This window comes from Strix aluco, chromosome 8 (genome assembly GCF_031877795.1).
Source record: "Strix aluco isolate bStrAlu1 chromosome 8, bStrAlu1.hap1, whole genome shotgun sequence".
Classification (NCBI taxonomy): domain Eukaryota; kingdom Metazoa; phylum Chordata; class Aves; order Strigiformes; family Strigidae; genus Strix; species Strix aluco.
In genome coordinates this window covers 19247178-19265650 of record NC_133938.1, presented here as the reverse complement: position 1 = coordinate 19265650, position 18473 = coordinate 19247178, and the positions used below count along the sequence as shown (strand labels likewise).

General features: G+C 38.0%; 1 protein-coding gene across 12 annotated transcripts in view; it reads left to right on the top strand.

Annotated features, from left to right (window-relative positions):
* The window catches only part of EVI5 (ecotropic viral integration site 5), an 84787-nt gene that overhangs the window by 21085 nt on the left and 45229 nt on the right, over nt 1-18473 (top strand). For 10 of the 12 annotated variants that reach the window (XR_012624145.1, XM_074832495.1, XM_074832493.1 and 7 more), the window contains 10 exons: nt 77-151; nt 806-931; nt 1746-1889; nt 2911-3000; nt 3108-3205; nt 4611-4671; nt 6571-6624; nt 9040-9072; nt 9638-9784; nt 17976-18110. Coding sequence is in view for 11 of the 12 variants with exons in the window: in XM_074832495.1 (XP_074688596.1) it covers nt 77-151; nt 806-931; nt 1746-1889; nt 2911-3000; nt 3108-3205; nt 4611-4671; nt 6571-6624; nt 9040-9072; nt 9638-9784; nt 17976-18110 (963 nt within the window). In the remaining variant the exon portion in view is untranslated. The remainder of the gene's footprint in view (nt 1-76; nt 152-805; nt 932-1745; nt 1890-2910; nt 3001-3107; nt 3206-4610; nt 4672-6570; nt 6625-9039; nt 9073-9637; nt 9785-17975; nt 18111-18473) is intronic. The other 2 variants (XM_074832494.1, XM_074832497.1) reach the window with 2 other exon arrangements.

Genomic DNA, 18473 nt, shown 5'->3' with positions numbered 1-18473 from the left:
AACAGCATGAACTATGATTGCTTTTTATTGATAATGAGTTTTTAATTGTTGAGAGTCTTAAAATTTTATTTCCCAGGCTTATTCTTTGGTGGATCGGGAAGTTGGATACTGTCAAGGAAGCGCTTTTATAGTTGGATTACTGCTTATGCAGGTAAACATGATTTTTTTAATATGTGAACCTTTAAAATCCCCACTAGAATGTATAATATATTATGGAGGTTTATTGGGAATTTTTATAATAGTTTTCCTTCATTGTTTTGTTACAATGGAATTGTCAAGGGCAGCTGTTTACTCTGCAAATCAAATGAGATTTATTCTCTATGGTTCTATTTGCCAAGAAGATAATATCTTTGAGTGGGAGAACATATTTATTTCTCAGAGCTAAGGTAGGATTGCAGGCTTGCAAGCTATTTTGATGAATGTTGTTTCAACTATTGACGCATGTCTCATTTCAATTCTATTATCAATTCTACTACACTGAATCTCCTCAGAGTTCAAGTAAAGTTTCACAGTTGATCTGATAATCTTAAAGCTGCCTTTGTATTACTGCCTTTTGTTTTATGACAAAGTAGGATATACTTGTAGACCTCCATTTAAGTTTAGAAATCACTTGCTAGAATTCAATATATGCAAAAATTCATTACAGTAATGGGTTATAAATCCCTTAAAAAACCAAAACAAAAGAAAAAAAACCCCACTGCATGCACACACACAAAAAACCCAAACAAACTAAACCCTAAACTTAGTCTGATATATCCTTACATTTGTCCAGAGTTTTTACTGTGCTTTCTTATTTTCAATATAGATGCCAGAAGAAGAGGCATTCTGTGTGTTTGTTAAATTAATGCAAGATTACAGACTACGAGAACTGTTTAAACCAAGCATGGCTGAACTGGGCCTTTGTATGTACCAGTTTGAATGCATGATACAGGTACATACAAAATCTATCAAACTTTCTCTTCAGTAAGCAGTAAGGAACTTGAATTACAGTTCAAGAGCAGGCATGCCTGTTGGCTAATAGGGTGCTCTCTTGCCAGTAGCTAGTTTCAGAACTTCAGAAGTAAATGCATGTGGCTGTGTTGTCTACTTTTTTAACCTTTGGCAGACAGTGACTGGCTTTAAACAATGAAGCATGAGGATTTGTAATCCTGCAGTTTATGCATAAGAATGTCTAATTCTGTTTGGACTGAAGATTCTGAAAGTCAGTGTCTTCATAGTTATTGTCTTCATAGCTGTTCTAAAAGATGGAAGCTGGGAGATACCCTTATATGAGAATTACAGTTGTGTTCAGATTTGGGACACGGAACACTTCTTTCCTGGTCGAGCTGGTAGAGACAGACAGGTTTGTGTTTTGTTATCCAGTTGGATGATCAGGGGTGGGATGTACATAGCAAATGGTCTCTGGCCATACCCTACATCTTTCCAGCTCTTTTTTTGTAGCTTGCTCTAGATGTGACTTAGGGATTTACAAGCTTGTGACTTCCTATTAGGATCAAGAAGTGTTTTTCTAACCTGTGCTTTGCAGGATAGAAGTGCTGTAGGGCATTCTATATGGAGACTTCTGATGCGTGGTTCTTGATAAAGATGAGTAATATCTTTCCTAGTCCTGTGTTACAAAGCTGCTGTCTGTGCTAAATATCAGTTATTTTCTTCTTTTATTTAAAATTTCTCACAAACATGGGCACATTGAAACTACCAGCAGAAGCTTAATGTATATACTTTTTTTTCTTCCTTTTCTTTTCCAGGAGCATCTTCCAGAGCTTTATGTGCACTTTCAGTCTCAGAGTTTCCACACTTCTATGTATGCGTCGTCATGGTTTTTAACTATATTCCTTACAACTTTTCCACTACCGATTGCAACAAGAATATTTGATATCTTTATGTCTGAGGTAACTACTCAATACTCATATGTTGTATTTCAAGAGTGGCTGTTAAAAGCAGTTATTTAGGTAGTGGTTTAAATCCCATTATGATGGGCAAGTCTCAGTAGTCTTGCTTTTTAGTCCTTATGCTTATCAGATGATTTTGTAGGGGAAGATGTCTGTGGATATAGTTTGTCAAGGAAGAGCAACTAAATCTTTGACTGTAGATACTGTATACAATTTTGCCCTCTTAAGTCTGTTGAAGAGTTACCAAATCTGTCAGTTCTGGATGCAGTGCAATAGCACTGCATACAACAGGGACAGCAGTTTCTCAGTATTACAGTAAGTTTGGGGTGGAATTAATGCTGTTTTCAGGCCAAATTAAAGCTCCATGGGAATATGCGGTCCAAGAGGAGTGTTGGCATCTTTTATTGTCCAGATGATGAAGAGTAGCCAAAGAAATTTATGGAATTATTCAGTGTAACTATCATGAAGACACTTAAATCGTGTTTAGGATTAGAGCTTTGCATGGACCAAAACTTATGGTCCATTTATGCTCCTTCTCTGCAATCATCTTTTAGAAAATAGTAAATCCAAGGTGGGTCCTATCAGTTTATGCACAAGAATGTCCGAGACAGCATATACGAGTGAGACATTCCCTTGTATCTGTTTAAATAGTTCAACTGTGTTATACCATGTCTGAAATGAAAATGGCTTTTTTGAGAAGTACCTGGGGTGTTTTTGTACTAGATGTATTTAGAATGTTTGATAAAACTGTAATGGAGAACACTTGTGACTCAGGAATTTTTACTTCAGCACTAGCCTCTCTGAGGGGTTGGGTCCGGCATCAGGACAAATAGCTGGACTACTTGTTCTTGGGACAAAATAAGAAACCTGAAACTAATTTGTTGAGATATTTTTTTCAGTAGCCCTTTTGCTCGTTTGAGAAACTGGGGGAGATTTCCAACACTAATAAATCGTAGAATCATTCTGTACTGTTGACAATGCCATGAATAATTGTTGGATATTTCTTAACTTCTGTTTTCAGGGTTTAGAGATAGTATTTCGAGTAGGTTTAGCAGTACTTCAGATGAACCAAGCAGAATTACTGCAACTTGACATGGAAGGAATGTTACAGGTAAATTAAGGTCATAATAATTGTAAGAGATGTCTGAAATGTGTAATGTGTGTGTATTTCCTTGCAGCTATTAATTATATGTAATCTTGTGCTCTGATTGCTTTTAGCACTTTCAAAAGGTCATTCCACATCAGTTTGACAGTGGTCCAGACAAATTAATCCAAGCATCTTACCAAGTCAAATACAATGCAAAAAAGATGAAAAAGTAGGTATAACATTTTGAGAAAATAGATTATACTGTTGCTAAGAGCTACTGTTTGTTTATCTTTAAAACTAGCTATTCAGTATTTAATTTTGAATTTTCCATCTTTAAATTTTTTTGTTTTATACTATAAACAGTTAAAACTGAAGTTCAGTCTGCAAGAAATTCTTCTAAAACTGTATTTACTTTTATTTTAAAATACAATAGAGCTATATCTCATTTATAAAAATAACCTAAAAAGCTTTCGAATAAAGCTGCAAGTTATGGGGAATTACAGCACTTCTGCAAACAGGATCTGAATAGAAAAAAGCAGCATGTGTGGCAGGCTGTGGGTTTTTGTGGGGAGAGGGATTATTTGTTTTTCTGAGGGCGAAGTAGGGAAAGGAGGTTAAACTTTGATCTGGCCTAAATTTTTAAGACTAGTAATCACAGTGCTAAAGAGTGCACGTATGGTCAAGATTAGCGTCATTTAAAATATAAATGGATGAAACTTTGTAATAGCATTGATAATTGTAAAATCACTTTCATTTGGGGTTTGAAATCCTGAGCATAGTACTACTTTTTTTTTTTTAAGGTCAGTTGCATGTCTTATCTTTTCTGCCTTTGGTAAATTATGCTTTGATAAGCCAAGCTGCACATACTGTGCTTTTCCAGGGTTAAGTTTGGCAATTCTCTGGTTGGTTGTAATGTATTGTACATTCACTGTTCTTGCACTGCAGTCTGTGTTAGGGTCTTTCAAGTTGAATTTGCCAGTCCTTCTGTCAGTGGCCTATGATCGATGCTGTAGAGTGAACAGTCTTCTCTAAAACAGAACTGGTAACAAAGCTTTCAGGAAAAACATTTTCTCTGAAAGCCGGTATAAATGTACGTAGTTTAAAATCCTGCCATTCCAAGTCTAAACTTCCTTGGTTGCCTTCTGTAGAGGCATTGTTTATCTCAGCTTGTTTTTCTTGTTGCCACCTTTTTCAATTGGGAGAACTTTGTGGTTTGCTGGAGAGGCGCCAAAATTGTTTTATATGTTTAAGATATTTGTCTCAAATCTTTTTGCATCTTTCTGTCTTCCAGGCTTTCCAAGCTTTGTTTTCTTTTGGCCGAATCTATCGAATCGATTATCACATCATTACACTGAATGGTTATTACAGAGTAGCTCCAAATCATTGCCACTGTAAATGTATACAGGCAAGCACCTGCACTTCAGAGTGCTGGTTCAGACTCTGTTCATATCTACAGAAGTCTTTGTGTTTAAATTTAATGTCCAGTCTAAATATTTACAGGAGTGCATTTCAAGTGTCTACTTAAACAGAGGAAATATCAATAATCTGTATCTCTGTTCTACTGTTATTTGTTAGGTACAACACCAAGCTATCCGCAAATTTTCTAATCATAATTTACGATTTCTAATTTTTAGGTTAGAAAAGGAATACACTACAATAAAGACAAAAGAAATGGAAGAACAAGTTGAAATTAAAGTAAGAGACCCAAAACAGATTTATTTATGGACCAGTTTAATTCCTAGATGTGGGGTTATATACTTGAGCTGTGTATGTAGCAGGACATAATTGAGGTCCCCGAATTCTTTTCTTTCAACATTTGTATTTGGGATATCTGTTCATAAAGGACACTTACAGTGAAATTATTGAGACTTCTGATGAACTTTTAAAGAAAAATCTTTGATGGAGACCTGCTGTATTTAGTTTTCATTATTTTCCCCTGACTAAAGCATGATTACAAATGGCATCATTTATCAGAGGTTCTGAACATGCTGGTTTAGATGTAAGTGTCCCAAACAGGCTTGTAAGACATGTTAAGATAGAGTTTATCAGAATGCACTTGAGTGGTTTATCATTGATTTTGAGGTCTTGATTTTTCTTGTGCACTGGACCCCAGATTGAGTGTCTTCTGTCTGCAGTCACTTTTTCTTTTGGAGCTTTTTCAGTTGATACATAATGTGAGGGGGAAAAAAAAAAAATCACAGTGCGAGTGCAGTTTATGTTTCCCTTTTACTAACTGACCTGCTTTCTGTATGTCCTTAATCACTGCACCTTTTTGCTTTTGTGACATAAATAGGCTTTTGCTGTGTTTTTTTCCCTTTTTCACATTTTTTTCACAGCATGGTGTTTGATCTGGATTTGCTTCCTTGTGTCATGTTTTTAGCCAGTTCCATGAGAAAAGGTAGTGGGAGAAATGATGGGCAAGTGTAGTATATAAAGCTTAGTAGAGGGAGCAAGGTACAGCCTTCCTTCTTCCTGACCACTGCTAGTCATTTTGCCTTTCAGTATCAGTTTTTAAGGCATTGGTTCTTCAGAAAAATTCAGTGACATGCACCTTGGGAGCACAAAGGTGTTCCAAGCTTTTCCAGGCAGTTTATTATCGTTGTAACAGGCAGCAAGGCAGTTAGCAACATTAGACCTCCTGTAATGGTCTATAATTTGAAATCAGATGATTTGCAGGACTTAAATGGCAGCTCTCTGCAGAATAGGGCAGAATAAAATAATTTCGAAGACAACTGTACCGTTAGACTCTTATTCTAACTTCAATCTTGCCCTGTTCATTCCCCAACCCCAAAACACCCCAACAAAAACAAACAAAAACCCCCCAACCCAACCAACCCACCCTAACAACCCAAAGCTGTCTGCTTCTAGGCCCTGCTTTGTGATCTGATATAAACCATTTCTGACTTGCTCTCTTCTGCTAAGAAGCTCTGCTGTTTTAGGGAGATGGAAAAACAAGCACATTGAGTCTGCCTCTTAGCCTGACAGAATAAAGCATTACTGAACTGATATCCATGGCTCTATTCTCAGGGCTACAGATCTCTTCTATCTGAATGCTGACTGCTAAAATTTACAGGAAATGCACTGGTAAAATTTGCAATTTGGTACAATTCTTTCTCACGTCTGGGGCATTGAGGTAAATAATTCTTAGTATAACCTTACAGATTAAATAAATATTATTATATAATTTAACATAAATTATTGGGAGGAAAAGGAAGGAAACTTGTAGCTATCTCATTAGCCTGTCCTAGTACAGGGAGTGCACTTTCGTGTCCCTTAACCATGAAGACTGTGTCTGGCTCTGTCAAGTCTGACGTGTGGTTAAGCCCTGTGGTTCACCTGCAGACATACTGCTTTCATCTAATGAATACAAATGCTTTCACATAACACAGAGGAGTTCTCACCTTTGCTGTATCAAACTCATCTTTTGAGTTAGTACATCAGATAACAGGATGTTAAAAAGGTCACTAATTATTTTTGTATTTATATTGATTTTCATAGATGTGATGATATAAAAACATTGTTAGATTGCTTGGCTTTTATCAGACTTCCAATTCATAACTTGAGAAATACAATTCTGAACTGTTTATATTCCAGAGGTTACGAACTGAAAATAGACTCCTAAAACAGCGCATTGAAACATTAGAAAAAGTAAGTATGTTGGTGATCAGATTTAATCTGTGTTAATTTATACTTAAATTGATGGCAATTTTATTACATTAAATGGGAATCTCAGAATTATAGCTTAGTGTTTTTCCTGCTAATCTATGGTTTTTACTAACAGTGATTAGCCAAATAGCATGGCAATAACAAAGCAAGTAGGGTCAGTGCTTGTTAAGGTTTAAGGTTGTTAGGTCTGGCTCTTAGTGAATGTGGAATCAAACACTTTGACATACCCAACTTTTGTTGTACTGTTTTCTTTCTGAATTAGAAGCATCTGTTCAAAGTCCAGAAGACTGCATGAAATAGTGGACTGCTTGGGTGGAAAAGAGGTTGTTATGAGGGAATCCTCGATTTTGAAAATCTGAAGTTGCTGAGTGTTTATACATAGGAGCAAAATGACAGACCTACCAATGACCAGAGAGATGGAGATGAAAGCAGATAACTTTATCGCTAGTGAATACAGCAGTAGAGGGGTGCTGTTGCAGCATTCACATTCAGTACAGGAAGTCTGCTGTCATTTATTTATTTTTACACAGTTTTGAATTTTTGTAGCAATTCTGGGTACATGGGGCGGCAGTGGGGAGAATGTCTTCTAAGACATTCTTCTCAGATTCAGTCTGGAATAGAGTTCTGTTCGGCTTCTCTAACTAGATAAAACTTTACAGGTATGCATGATAACTTGTTGGTATGTTGCCAACATGCAGGCATTGTTCTCCTGTATTCTGGTGTCACGCTTCCTGTGACAGATTGCATCTGAGCTGGTCTGCTCTAGAAGGAGAACATTCTTGTCCGTCTTAACCACAAATACCAACTATCTTTCAACAAATGAAATTGAATGCTCTTGTGAGTTGCAAATGGTTCATGTTTCACAGGGAAGAAAATGGTAAAGATTCAATTTAGAGTGACACGATTGAAAGATGTCACACTTCAGATATTAAATCCATTACAGTTTCTTCAAAAAAGTCAATGTATGTTAAATTCTAGTTAATTGACTTCTGAATTTAGTTTGGAAAAAAGCACATAATGAGGACATACTGTGAAAGTTGTGACCAAAAATACAATTTTGTAAACATCTTTGTTTCTAATATTGAAGTGCTGATAAAATTAACTGAAAAGAGCAGGCTCTTTTTAAGAAGTTTGAAGCTGTAGTGAATCACTTCAATGCTCTTGGAAAATTTATAATAGTAAATATCCCTATTTTATACTTAACTTGCAGAGGTTTGAAATCAGTTGTTTGTTGGTTTGGTTTTTTTAATAGGAAGTTCATGATGAACTGCCAGATGCTAGTGCTTTTGCAATTCTATACTTAAAATTTCAGAATTCACTTTCAGAGTATCCCATTCTGACTGGAATTGGAACATTTCAAAATGGGAAAATATTATCTATTAGTAAGAATTTCTGAAGATCATTATCATCGCAGCATCTGAAAAACAGATCATAAAGTGTGAACAAACAAATTCAGTTCTTCTGCTGGAAGCTTCTTTTTATTTTGAAATATTTTTTTCCTCATCCTCACCTGTATGATTTAGTTGTGATTTCCTTAGTGTACCTTAATGACAAACACCTTATCTTCTAAGTAATAGCTCTTATTAACCAGTTTGAACTTGAATTTTAAGAAACGTTCCAAGGACAAAGATGGTCTGCAAAGAGATGTTTTCTTGTTCTAGAATCTGCAAAAGTTGAGTGCTTTCAAGGGTGATAGAGTATAAATTAATTAAATGTGCAGTTGAGGGGGTGCAGTGCTTGTCAGTGTGTATAAATGAAAGTTCTTTCTTGCAAAACTTTGTCAAGGGAAGAGAATCTATGAACTGCTCAATTGACTTACTGCAAGAGGTCACTAAAACAAAATATTAGCTGTCATAGTTGAAATTTTCTACTTGTGTCTGCCAGTTTGCACCATTTAACTTTCCTGCTTCATTTTTTTGGAAGCTTTTGTTCTGCATGAATGCCTTGATGCTTAGTGGAGTTTTCTTTGTGCTCAAATTATGCCTTCCTTTCATGTTGTGGACGGACCATAGACCACATCTTGCATCTATCTACTAGATTGTATCAGATAATGTATCAGTAAATTTGATTAATTAGGGAAGCAAGCTGTTCAGATAAAAATACCTAGTCTCCTGTAGGTGATTTTTTATGTGTTACAGAAATCTGGCTTTAAGACCTTCTTGTATCAAAAATGGACTGCGTTGAATCTGCTGCAGAAAAGGCTGCTTCCTGGGACTTTCAGGCTTGAGTTGCTTTAATTTATATGAAGAGTTCTTAATTTAGCAAAAAGAGTGTACAGAAAATGGGAGAACTTGGCCATTCTCTTTCTATCGGCTCTTGTCTTTTTTGTCACTATTATCACCCCTTTGTTTTTTGGTTTTTCTTTTCCTTATTCCTATCTGAATTTTTCCTTTGTAGGAAAGTGCTTCCTTGGCAGATAGATTGATACAGGTATAGTCTTTTAGTCTTTTCCTGTATGACTCTCTTCCTACTCTCAAAAAAACCCCAAGCTGCTTTAATGCATGCATATTTGCATGCCGTACTCTATCCCTGCTTTGCTGATTTGCAATAAATATAGAGCTAATCTCTTGCTAGAAACTTATTTAATTTTGTTTACTAAAAATATATAAACTCATTACCTGCACGTTGTTATAATTTTCCTAACCTAATGTAATTTTTTGGTACAAATCCCTATGAACAGATGGATTCTATGACACTGTATTAACACTGAAATTGAATATTGCAAGCTTAAATCTGTGCATGTACAACCGAGTAATATTGCATGAAAGGAATTTTATTGAATGCAAGTATACAATTGTGCTTGCTAAATGGATGCTGAACTTTGTAATGAAGTACTAAAGCAGCTGTTTAGTACTACCTTGTCCTAAAATTTCTACCAATTGTACTCTGTGCTGTTTGCAAAACCAATCTGATGAAATAAGCAGCTAAACATCACAAAGGCAGTCTTTCTTGGATTTGTCCTCAATTGCTTAAAAAAAATAAATTATGTCCTAAGGGACAAGTGACAAGGGCCCAGGAGGCTGAGGAAAACTACCTTATAAAACGGGAGCTGGCCACCATCAAACAGCAGAGTGATGAGGCCATTACTAAACTGGAGCAAGCTGAGAACACCATCAGGGAGCTCCAGCAGCAGCAACAATGGGTAAGGAGCCTGGCAGCACATCATCTCATCTTTTTCACTCACTTGTGTCTATTTTTCATCATCATGACATGGTCTCTGTGCTGTCATTGTAAATGCTTGTTCATTGTGATTTGCATTCTTAAAACTACACAAATTGGACTAAGTGGTATTTTGGTCTGTTCTTACTGGTAGATGAGATTCATAACCCTGGATAGATGTAAGTTATTAGTTTAAAAAAAAAACCCACCAAAAACCAAACAAACCAAAAAACAAAGCACACCAAAACACACCAAGCCAAAAACTCAACAACAACAAAAAAGCCCAACCCAAAAACCCACCACCACCAATGAAATACTAACAAAAAACCACACACAACCTTTGGTAGTTCCTAGTGCTAAGAATCTAGCCACTGCAAATTGCGTCACTCTGAATACTCAAAATTTGAGAGTTGATTCATAACGCCTCTACCTAGCTTCTCATTTAAGTTAGTCTCTTCCATGTTAACATTTCTTCTGTGTACCTGTTTTTTTCCCTAGCATGCTTAAGTTTGCTGCTTGCAAAAATAGAAGAGTATTGTCTCTCAGTTCGGAACTACAGGACTTTACTAAAAGGTGGGGTTTTATGTGCAGATAGAGCAGGAAAATAACTTAGCAGCTATATGTAGTGCTGTGTATGTGTTTTATGTAGTATAATGTGCAAGACTTCACACTGTTACTGTAAGACTGAAGTTACTTACAAGCTGCTCACTATCTTCTCTTGAGAGAGGGAGGGAAGCAGTTTCAGCAGTCTTAACTTGCTCAATGAACTCTGCACTAGCAGTGTTGATGTGGATATGCTCATGTTGTTTTAAGTAAGTGATATCCAAGTACTTGTCTGAAGCCCTGGGCATACTGGTGTATGAAATACAACTTTTTAGAACTACAGCATGCTGCAGCTGCTTACCAGATCCCTTACGGGCAATATAGCAGTTTGGTTTACACATCTTCTACTAGAGCTCTGGAAATACTTGTATCTCGTCTTGGAAGGTAGAGATAAGATTTACTGTTAGACTGAGAGGAAATCATAACTTAAATGCAACATTATAGAAATAGTTTATTACATCTGTTGAATGCATTTCAGTGTAAAAAAGATATCTTTTAGAAGAGTTGCAAGGAGTTACTAATGAACTGTTAATTTAATGTGAAATGCTGCTTTTTATTTAACTTTAGCAATTTCTTTAGCAAGAAGAACATGAAGAAATTATGATTAGGATGAGGATGTCCTAGCTATGCTTTCTAAAATTCTAGATGTGTTGTATTCTTTCAAGTGAAATAATGAGAAATATTTATAAGACTTGGGTAGCTAGCTATCTACTGTCTGATTACAATAGTACACATGCTTTTGGAATGTGTTTTTGGAGGCATCCATGTTACCTGTACTCAAAAGTTATTAAAAGAGACTAAAACGCTGTATTTATCTATTCGTTAATTGATAGGTAATTTGACTTTTAAAGCTAATGCTTTTAACTATGCTGGCACCTTATTATGTAGCAATAATGGGGAAGCCTGGCAGGCTGCCTAGGCATGGGAGCTAGTCCTGAGCAAAACTACAGGTAACTGTGGATTGCAAAACTGGCTGGATTGGAGCTGTGAGGGCAGAAGATTGGATAGGTACTGCAGGAGTGGAGAGTAAGTAAAATGCAAGAATGGGCAGTTAGTAAGAGCCACACTTCCTACCCTGCACGCTTGCAGCCTTGTTTTCCTCCCCTTAAATGTGAACATGATTAAGGAAATAGTCTGACTATGTGTGGAACTGAGGCTGTAAATCCATGTGGTTACAGAGGGATTTGTGCCTAGTAGCTGAATAATTTTGAAATGTAAGGAATAGTACTGTGGTTTTGGGGACCCTCTGAATTAACCTGGACAATACAGCGAAAGTGTTAAGATGGTTTCAATTAGTAGTTCCCTAGATTCTGCTGCATTAGGAAGATGGGTAATTGAACACGCTTTTAACTTTGTTTCCAAGCATGGAAATAGGAGCAACAGCTGCGTGCACTTGGGGCACCATCTAGTGGAAATCCAGGAATTTCTCTTGAATTTTGGCATCTCCCTTTAAGCGGAGTACACCGATAAATCTTTTTGCCACTTCCTACTGCCAGTAGCGTTGCTCTTGGCAATATTCCTCTTCAGTATCGTCTTAGGAATATTTATGTTAACTGGGGTTTTTTGGGGTTTTTTCCTCCAATTATTTCAGTTTTATTTCTGATTAGCAAAAATGATTGCACAGTGAAATTATAAATGGCTACATAGTTTATCTGTACTTATTTAAAGGTACAACATCTGTCCTACATATCATAATCTACGTCTTTTCCAATCTTGAGTTGTCTGTTTCAGCATGATAGAAACTGTAAAGTTCAGGTATGAATTTCTTAATAGGAACGTATGAAAAGAACTGTCAAAGGATACCTGTGGCTGCCTCTTCAGAACAGCACTATGGGATTTAAAAAAAAAAAAAAGAAAACACAACCCACTTTTACTTGTAAATCATGAGGCAAGAGAAATAAGAGTAGGGGTTTTTGTTTTGCTGGTAGCAAAAATATCTAAACCATAGAATTTCTAAGAAGGTTAACATGTCCTTTGTAAAAAGGTTATGCATCTGTACTTAAATATTATCTAGGGTTTATTCTATCTGTTCTATGAGATTTGATAGCACAAGTTGGATGGCTTAAAGGTAAGTATTGAAAGTGCTTACGGGGGGGGTGGGGTGTGTGTGTATGAAGAAACTCTCCATTGCAGGACTTATTTGTAAGGCAGAATACAGAGACAGATAGAGGAGTATTCTTTTGACTGAAGTCCAACACCAGAAGCCCAAATTACATGCAACTTTTTTTCCTGTGCTGAAGTGTTTATAGGGAGTTTTCAGTTGAACCAGAATGACTTTATTACTGAGTGCTGACTCAAGGTAGGGAGGTTGTTCTTACCGTTGTTTCTTAGTGAAAGGAAGATCTGCTATAGTACTTCTCCCAGATAACCTGAAAATAGTACTAATGATCACATAATAAATCACATACCGAGTGTCATCAAATGTATTCTACATATTTCTGAATATATTTGAGGTCATTTGGCAGGGGGAAAGGAACTGGAATATAATAAAGTTTGAGATGGAGACTTCACACTTAATTTTACTTTGGATGTGAACTTTAACATCTTAGTAGAGAGCAACTCGGCCAGTGTAAGGTTTTTAAAAATATGTGTAACCTGTACATTTTTTATACTGATAACTAGGAAAAAAATAACTGTAAAGCTAACAATATTTTGAAGTGCTCTTGGAGTTCAGTGCTTCAGCTACCTAAGCATTTGCCTGAATGGTTTTGAAGAGAATGGTACTAACCTGTTTTTGGCATGTCTCATCTTTAAATATAGAAACTTGCTAAAGGCTTCTGGATGTGGTGGGTAACCAAAAGATTGAGGAAGGTGGTTTCTTCCTCATACTGCTAGTAAATCAAGAACTGCATAGAGGAAGTTGTGTCTGACTTCAACAGAATACAGAAGGTTTTCTTTTGAGACATGCTAAGAGTGATGGTGTTTGAGGAGTTAAGAGGTGAGGGTAATCAGCCTGTTCTGACTTACTCCTGATAATCATGTGATGAAATTTTTTTCTCTGTTCTTTTTCTTCTATTGTTTCTAAGTGAGAAAGATAGCGTCTGCTGGATGTATAAAAATGAATAATCTGTAACGATTTCTGCCAGTGAGATGCACCTCCAGAACACAAATCTGTCTTTCCCAGTGATACTCTTAATTTTCAATGATTATCCAGTTCATCAGTCCGAATGCTTGAAAACTGAATCTGAGAAGTGACAGTTCAAGCTAAAATTGCTTCACATCTGATTTTTAAATAGTCTTTCCAAGTGTATTATGTGAAGATAGAATTTTAATTGACTAAACATTCGGATGGAAGCATATGCATTTTGCAAGGTAATTTATAGCCATGTATTTGGTTATTGTTACAGCAACTCCATAATGCATAGTTTCTTTTCAGGAACTCATGCTAAAATGACTGATAATAATTACAGAATCATAGAATTAGAACAGTTTGAGTTGGAAGGGACCTTAAAGATCATCTAGTTCCAACCCCCCTGCAGGGACACCTTCCACTAGCCCAGGTTGCTCAAAGCCCCATCCAACCTGGCCTTGAACACTGCCAGGGAGGGGGCAGCCACAGCTTCTCTGGGCAACCTGTGCCAGTGTCTCACCACCCTCACAGTAAAGCATTTCTTCCTTATATCTAATCTAAATCTACTCTCTTCCAGTTTAAAACTGTTAGCCCTTGTCCTATCCCTCCACTCCCTGATAAAGAGCCCCTCCCCATCTTTCCTGTAGCCCCCTTTAAGTACTGGAAGGCTGCTCTAAGGTCTCCCCAGAGCCTTCTCTTCTCCAGGCTGAACACCCCCAACTCTCTCAGCCTGTCCTCATAAGGGGAGGTGCTCCAGTCCTCTGATCATCTTTGTGGCCTCCTCTGGACCTGCTCGAGCAGGTCCATGTCCTTCTGATGTTGGGGGCCCCAGGACACAGGGCTCCAGGTGGGGTCTCATGAGGGTGGAGTAGAGGGGGAGAATCCCCTCCCTCGACCTGCTGGCCACACTTCTCTTGATGCAGCCCAGGATACAGTTGGCTTTCTGGGCTGTGAGTGCACATTGCTGGCTCGTAGTCAGTTTTCCATCCACTAATACCCCCAAGTCCTTCTCCACAGGGCTGCTCTCAATCCACTCATCACCCAGCCTGTATTTGTGCTTGGGATTGCCCTGACCCATGTGCAGGACCTTTCACTTGGCCTTGTTGAATATCATGAGGTTTTGCCCGGGCCCACCTCTCCAGCCTGTCCAGGTCCTTCTGGATGCCATCCCTTCCCTCCAGCACATTGACTGCACCACACAGCTTGGTGTGGTCAGCAAACATGCTGAGGGTGCACTCAATCCCACTGTCCATGTCGCCAACAAAGATGTTAAACAGCACTGGTCCCAACACCAACCCCTGAGGAACACCACTCACCACTGCTCTCCACTCAGATATCGAGCTGTTGACCACAATTCTTTGAGTGTGACTATCTAGCCAGTTCTTTAGCCACTGAGCAGGCTACCCATCAAATCCCCGTCTCTTCAGTTTAGAGACAAGGATCTCATGTGCGACAGTGTCAAATGTTTTGCATAAGTCCACGTAGATGACATCAGTTGATCTTCCCTTATCCACCAGTGCTGTAACCCTGTCATAGAAGGCCACCAAATCTGTCAGGCACGATTTGCCCTTAGTGAAGCCATACTGGCTGTCACCAATCACGTTCTTATTTTCCATGTGCCCTAGCATAGTTTCCAGGAAGATCTGCTCCATGATCTTGCTGGGCACAGAGGTGAGACTGACTGGCCTGTCTGACTGGCCCTGGGTCATCATCTTTTCCCTTTTTAAAAATGGGGGTTATATTTCCCCTTTTCCAGTCAGTGGGAACTTCACCAGACTGCTGTGACTTCTCAAATATGATGGATAGTGACTTAGCCCCTTCATCTGTCAGTTCTCTTAGAACCTGTAGATGCATCTCATCGGGTCCCATGGAGTTGTGCACCTTTCAGTTCCTTAGATAGTCTTGAACCTGATCTTCTACAGGGGGTGGCTCTTCATTCATGAGGCTGCTGAACATGTTTAGTGAACTTGAGGCTGCTCCTATCTGTCTATGGAGGGCCTCATCCACACAGTCTTCTTGGTCGGGTGGCCTGTAGCAGACCCCCACTAAAACATCTCCTGTCCCTGCCTTCCCGTTAATCCTGACCCATAAACTCTCGGTCAGCTCCTCATCCATCCCCAGGCAGAGCTCCGTGCTCTCCAGCTGGTCACTGACATAGAGGATGACACCCCTCCTCGTCTCCCCTGCCTGTCCTTCCTAAAGATCCTCTATCCTTCCATTCCAACACTCGAGTTCTAGGAGCCATCCCACCACGTGGGATTAAGAGCATAATAATTGATATAGGGAATATATGCTTGTAAATGACTGCTGCAACCTTATGGAAGGCTTCACTTTATTTTACAATATACTTTCTTTATATTATGTTCTGATTTGCAACCAAAAAGCAGAAAATAAATACTGTGTTTAGTAAAGTACTACAGTTAGTGCTTAAATGCGTTAACTAAGTTAGTTGGGCAGCTGCTGGACAATCTGTTAGTTACCCATCAGTATAGAGAACTGGAAAAGCATTCTGTAATTACATGTAATAATCTGTCATAGTAATACTAGGAATGGTGGTGTCAGTCTCTGAGATTTTACTATTTCTGAGATTTTAAGAAAAGTTGGGGAAAAATAAATCCACTTGTGTGAAGCCAAGCAAAGACTTGTTTCTTTCAGAATGAAATGACTGTAGAACTACATTTTTAGTGCTTCATATTACAGACATCTTTTCAACACAGCCAAGAAAAACAGTGTTACTGTGGTTAAAATGTTTGGCTGCTGCCTGAAAATCTGGATTCATATTGTGGTTTTTGTCACAAATTCTGGGGCTTAAGGCAAATATATAAAAGCAGGTTTTTTGCTAAAGAAGTCAGTCTTAAAGTAGTTTTCAAACGTTGTTTTGACTGTAAACTTGTGTTACCTTCATATACTAAATTATTAAAATTGTGTGGTGTTTTTTTAAGGAGCAAAAATCACAACTTTGAACTTGTGAATATTGTTTTTTAAATCTGTTATGATCTTTGCTGTATTTTTTTGCCAGTCTGTCGAGACTTGATTTAAAGTTTGTTGTGGCTAAATAGATAAGTACTCATAATGTCCCTTAGGCAGGGGAAATCTAAAGACAGATTGAAAGAAAGCATGATTTATGCCTGAAACTGGATAAGTAACTTCTCTTACATTCTCCATTACTTATTATTTGACAAGCATCAGTTAGATTTTTGCAGTCCAAAACTATTTAGAGTACAGTTAGGTAGTGTTACAAATTCAGGATGTATTCAGACCTTCAAATCTGCTGTTTTCTCTTGATTTCCTGGAAAGTATAAGAGGACTTCCTACCTGAGGGAAGAACACTGCATTCGTTCTTATCGTAAGCAGAATCTGGAGCCAGAAATGTAGAGTCCATTTAAGCTGCTGTGTGTATCATCTGATGAACTTGTACAGACAGCCAGGGAATAGAGCGACGTGTTGTCTCTTCTCTGCCTGTTGTTACATGTGCTACTCATGCTCCTGTATGATGTGAAGCAGTTGTAGAAATGCATCGGCATTGTCCACCCATCCTATCCTTGCACTCAAATCAGGGCTGCCTTCACTGCTTGCTGAGGCAAAGATGCTATGTGGGTTGAAAATAATATGAATTAAATTGGTATTGTATAAGGGAAAATTAAGTGTTCTGTGTGTGTTCAGCTGCACAGTTAAGTAGGCCAAGTGCTTAAATGGATAGTCTCAGTGACACTAAAGACTGCCTGTATGAGCTATATTTGCCTTTTAATGCTTTGTATATATCCCCTCCGTTATAGCTCCCCATAGACATATATATAAGAAATATAATAAATTGTAACACTAAGGTTGGTTCATGTAGATTTTGAATCTGGATTGTACTGATAAGTCATGATGAAAGGCTTAGTTGGCATGCAGAAGTATAAAAATAAATGAAAAAACATTTTCTTGACCGTGTAGTTACATGTTGTAAACCTTGCTTTGTCCTGTTTGCCTTCAGTTTGTGCATTAAAGGCCAGGGAATGTCATACCCTAACAGAAGCATGTATGGCTTTATTTTAAATCCAAGATTATGCAAGGCTTCTGTTGAATTGGAGTTCCAGTGAGTAGGGATCAAGAGAGATACTTGTATTAATGTTTTAATTAGCTAGTCTTTCCTAAGCAATTTTTTTTTTCTGCATATCACAAAATAATCACAGATCCTTTGAGAATGTTTCAGTTTGGGTAACAATGAGAGAAAAGTGTGAGTTGTTGCTCATCAGTACTAATAGGAGTCTCAGTTTGGTCTTACCCGTTTGGCTGTGTGGAGGGGCAGTTGTTTGAGAGGCATAGCATTAGGGTTCTTGTTGTTAGCAGTCTGGATGGACATGTTAATAGACTTGTATAAGGTAAGCACTTCTGTTATCTTAGGCTAGCATTCCTAATGTTAAACACTTGACTGTACTTTTCACTCCAAATCTGGCATATAAAAACCCTTTCAAACCATCTGTGCTTCATACTAAACATATTTCTGCAAACTTTGTAGCATAAATGCAGTTCACGATACAGTGAAGACTTTGTGCTACAGCTGGAAAAAGAGCTGGTCCAAGCCAGGCTGAGTGAAGCAGAATCCCATTGTGCCCTGAAGGAGATGCAAGATAAAGTTCTAGAGATGGAAAAGGTAAATCAAACCAGGACCCTCCGTATAAAATAAAACTAGAAATAGAATACGGATCCCTGTAATTCTTCGCATGACTGCTCTAGACTCTTCTCTTCTATGTATTATGACTGCAAGATGCTTTTCAAACCTGAAGTTGATATAGCAAAAAAAACTAAGATCTGTTTGCGCTGGGAAGGGTTTGTGAAGAACAGATAGCTTTTCTCCTGTTCCTGAAGCCCACTGCAGTGGAAAGCAACAAGAGCAGTAGGCTTAGGGTGAGCATTGAGGTGATGTGAAACTAAATAGCTTGGGTGGGGAAGCAGAAAGAGTTCAACGTTACCAGTCCCAGATCTTGAGTTTTTGAGTGTCTCCCACTTTATCCCA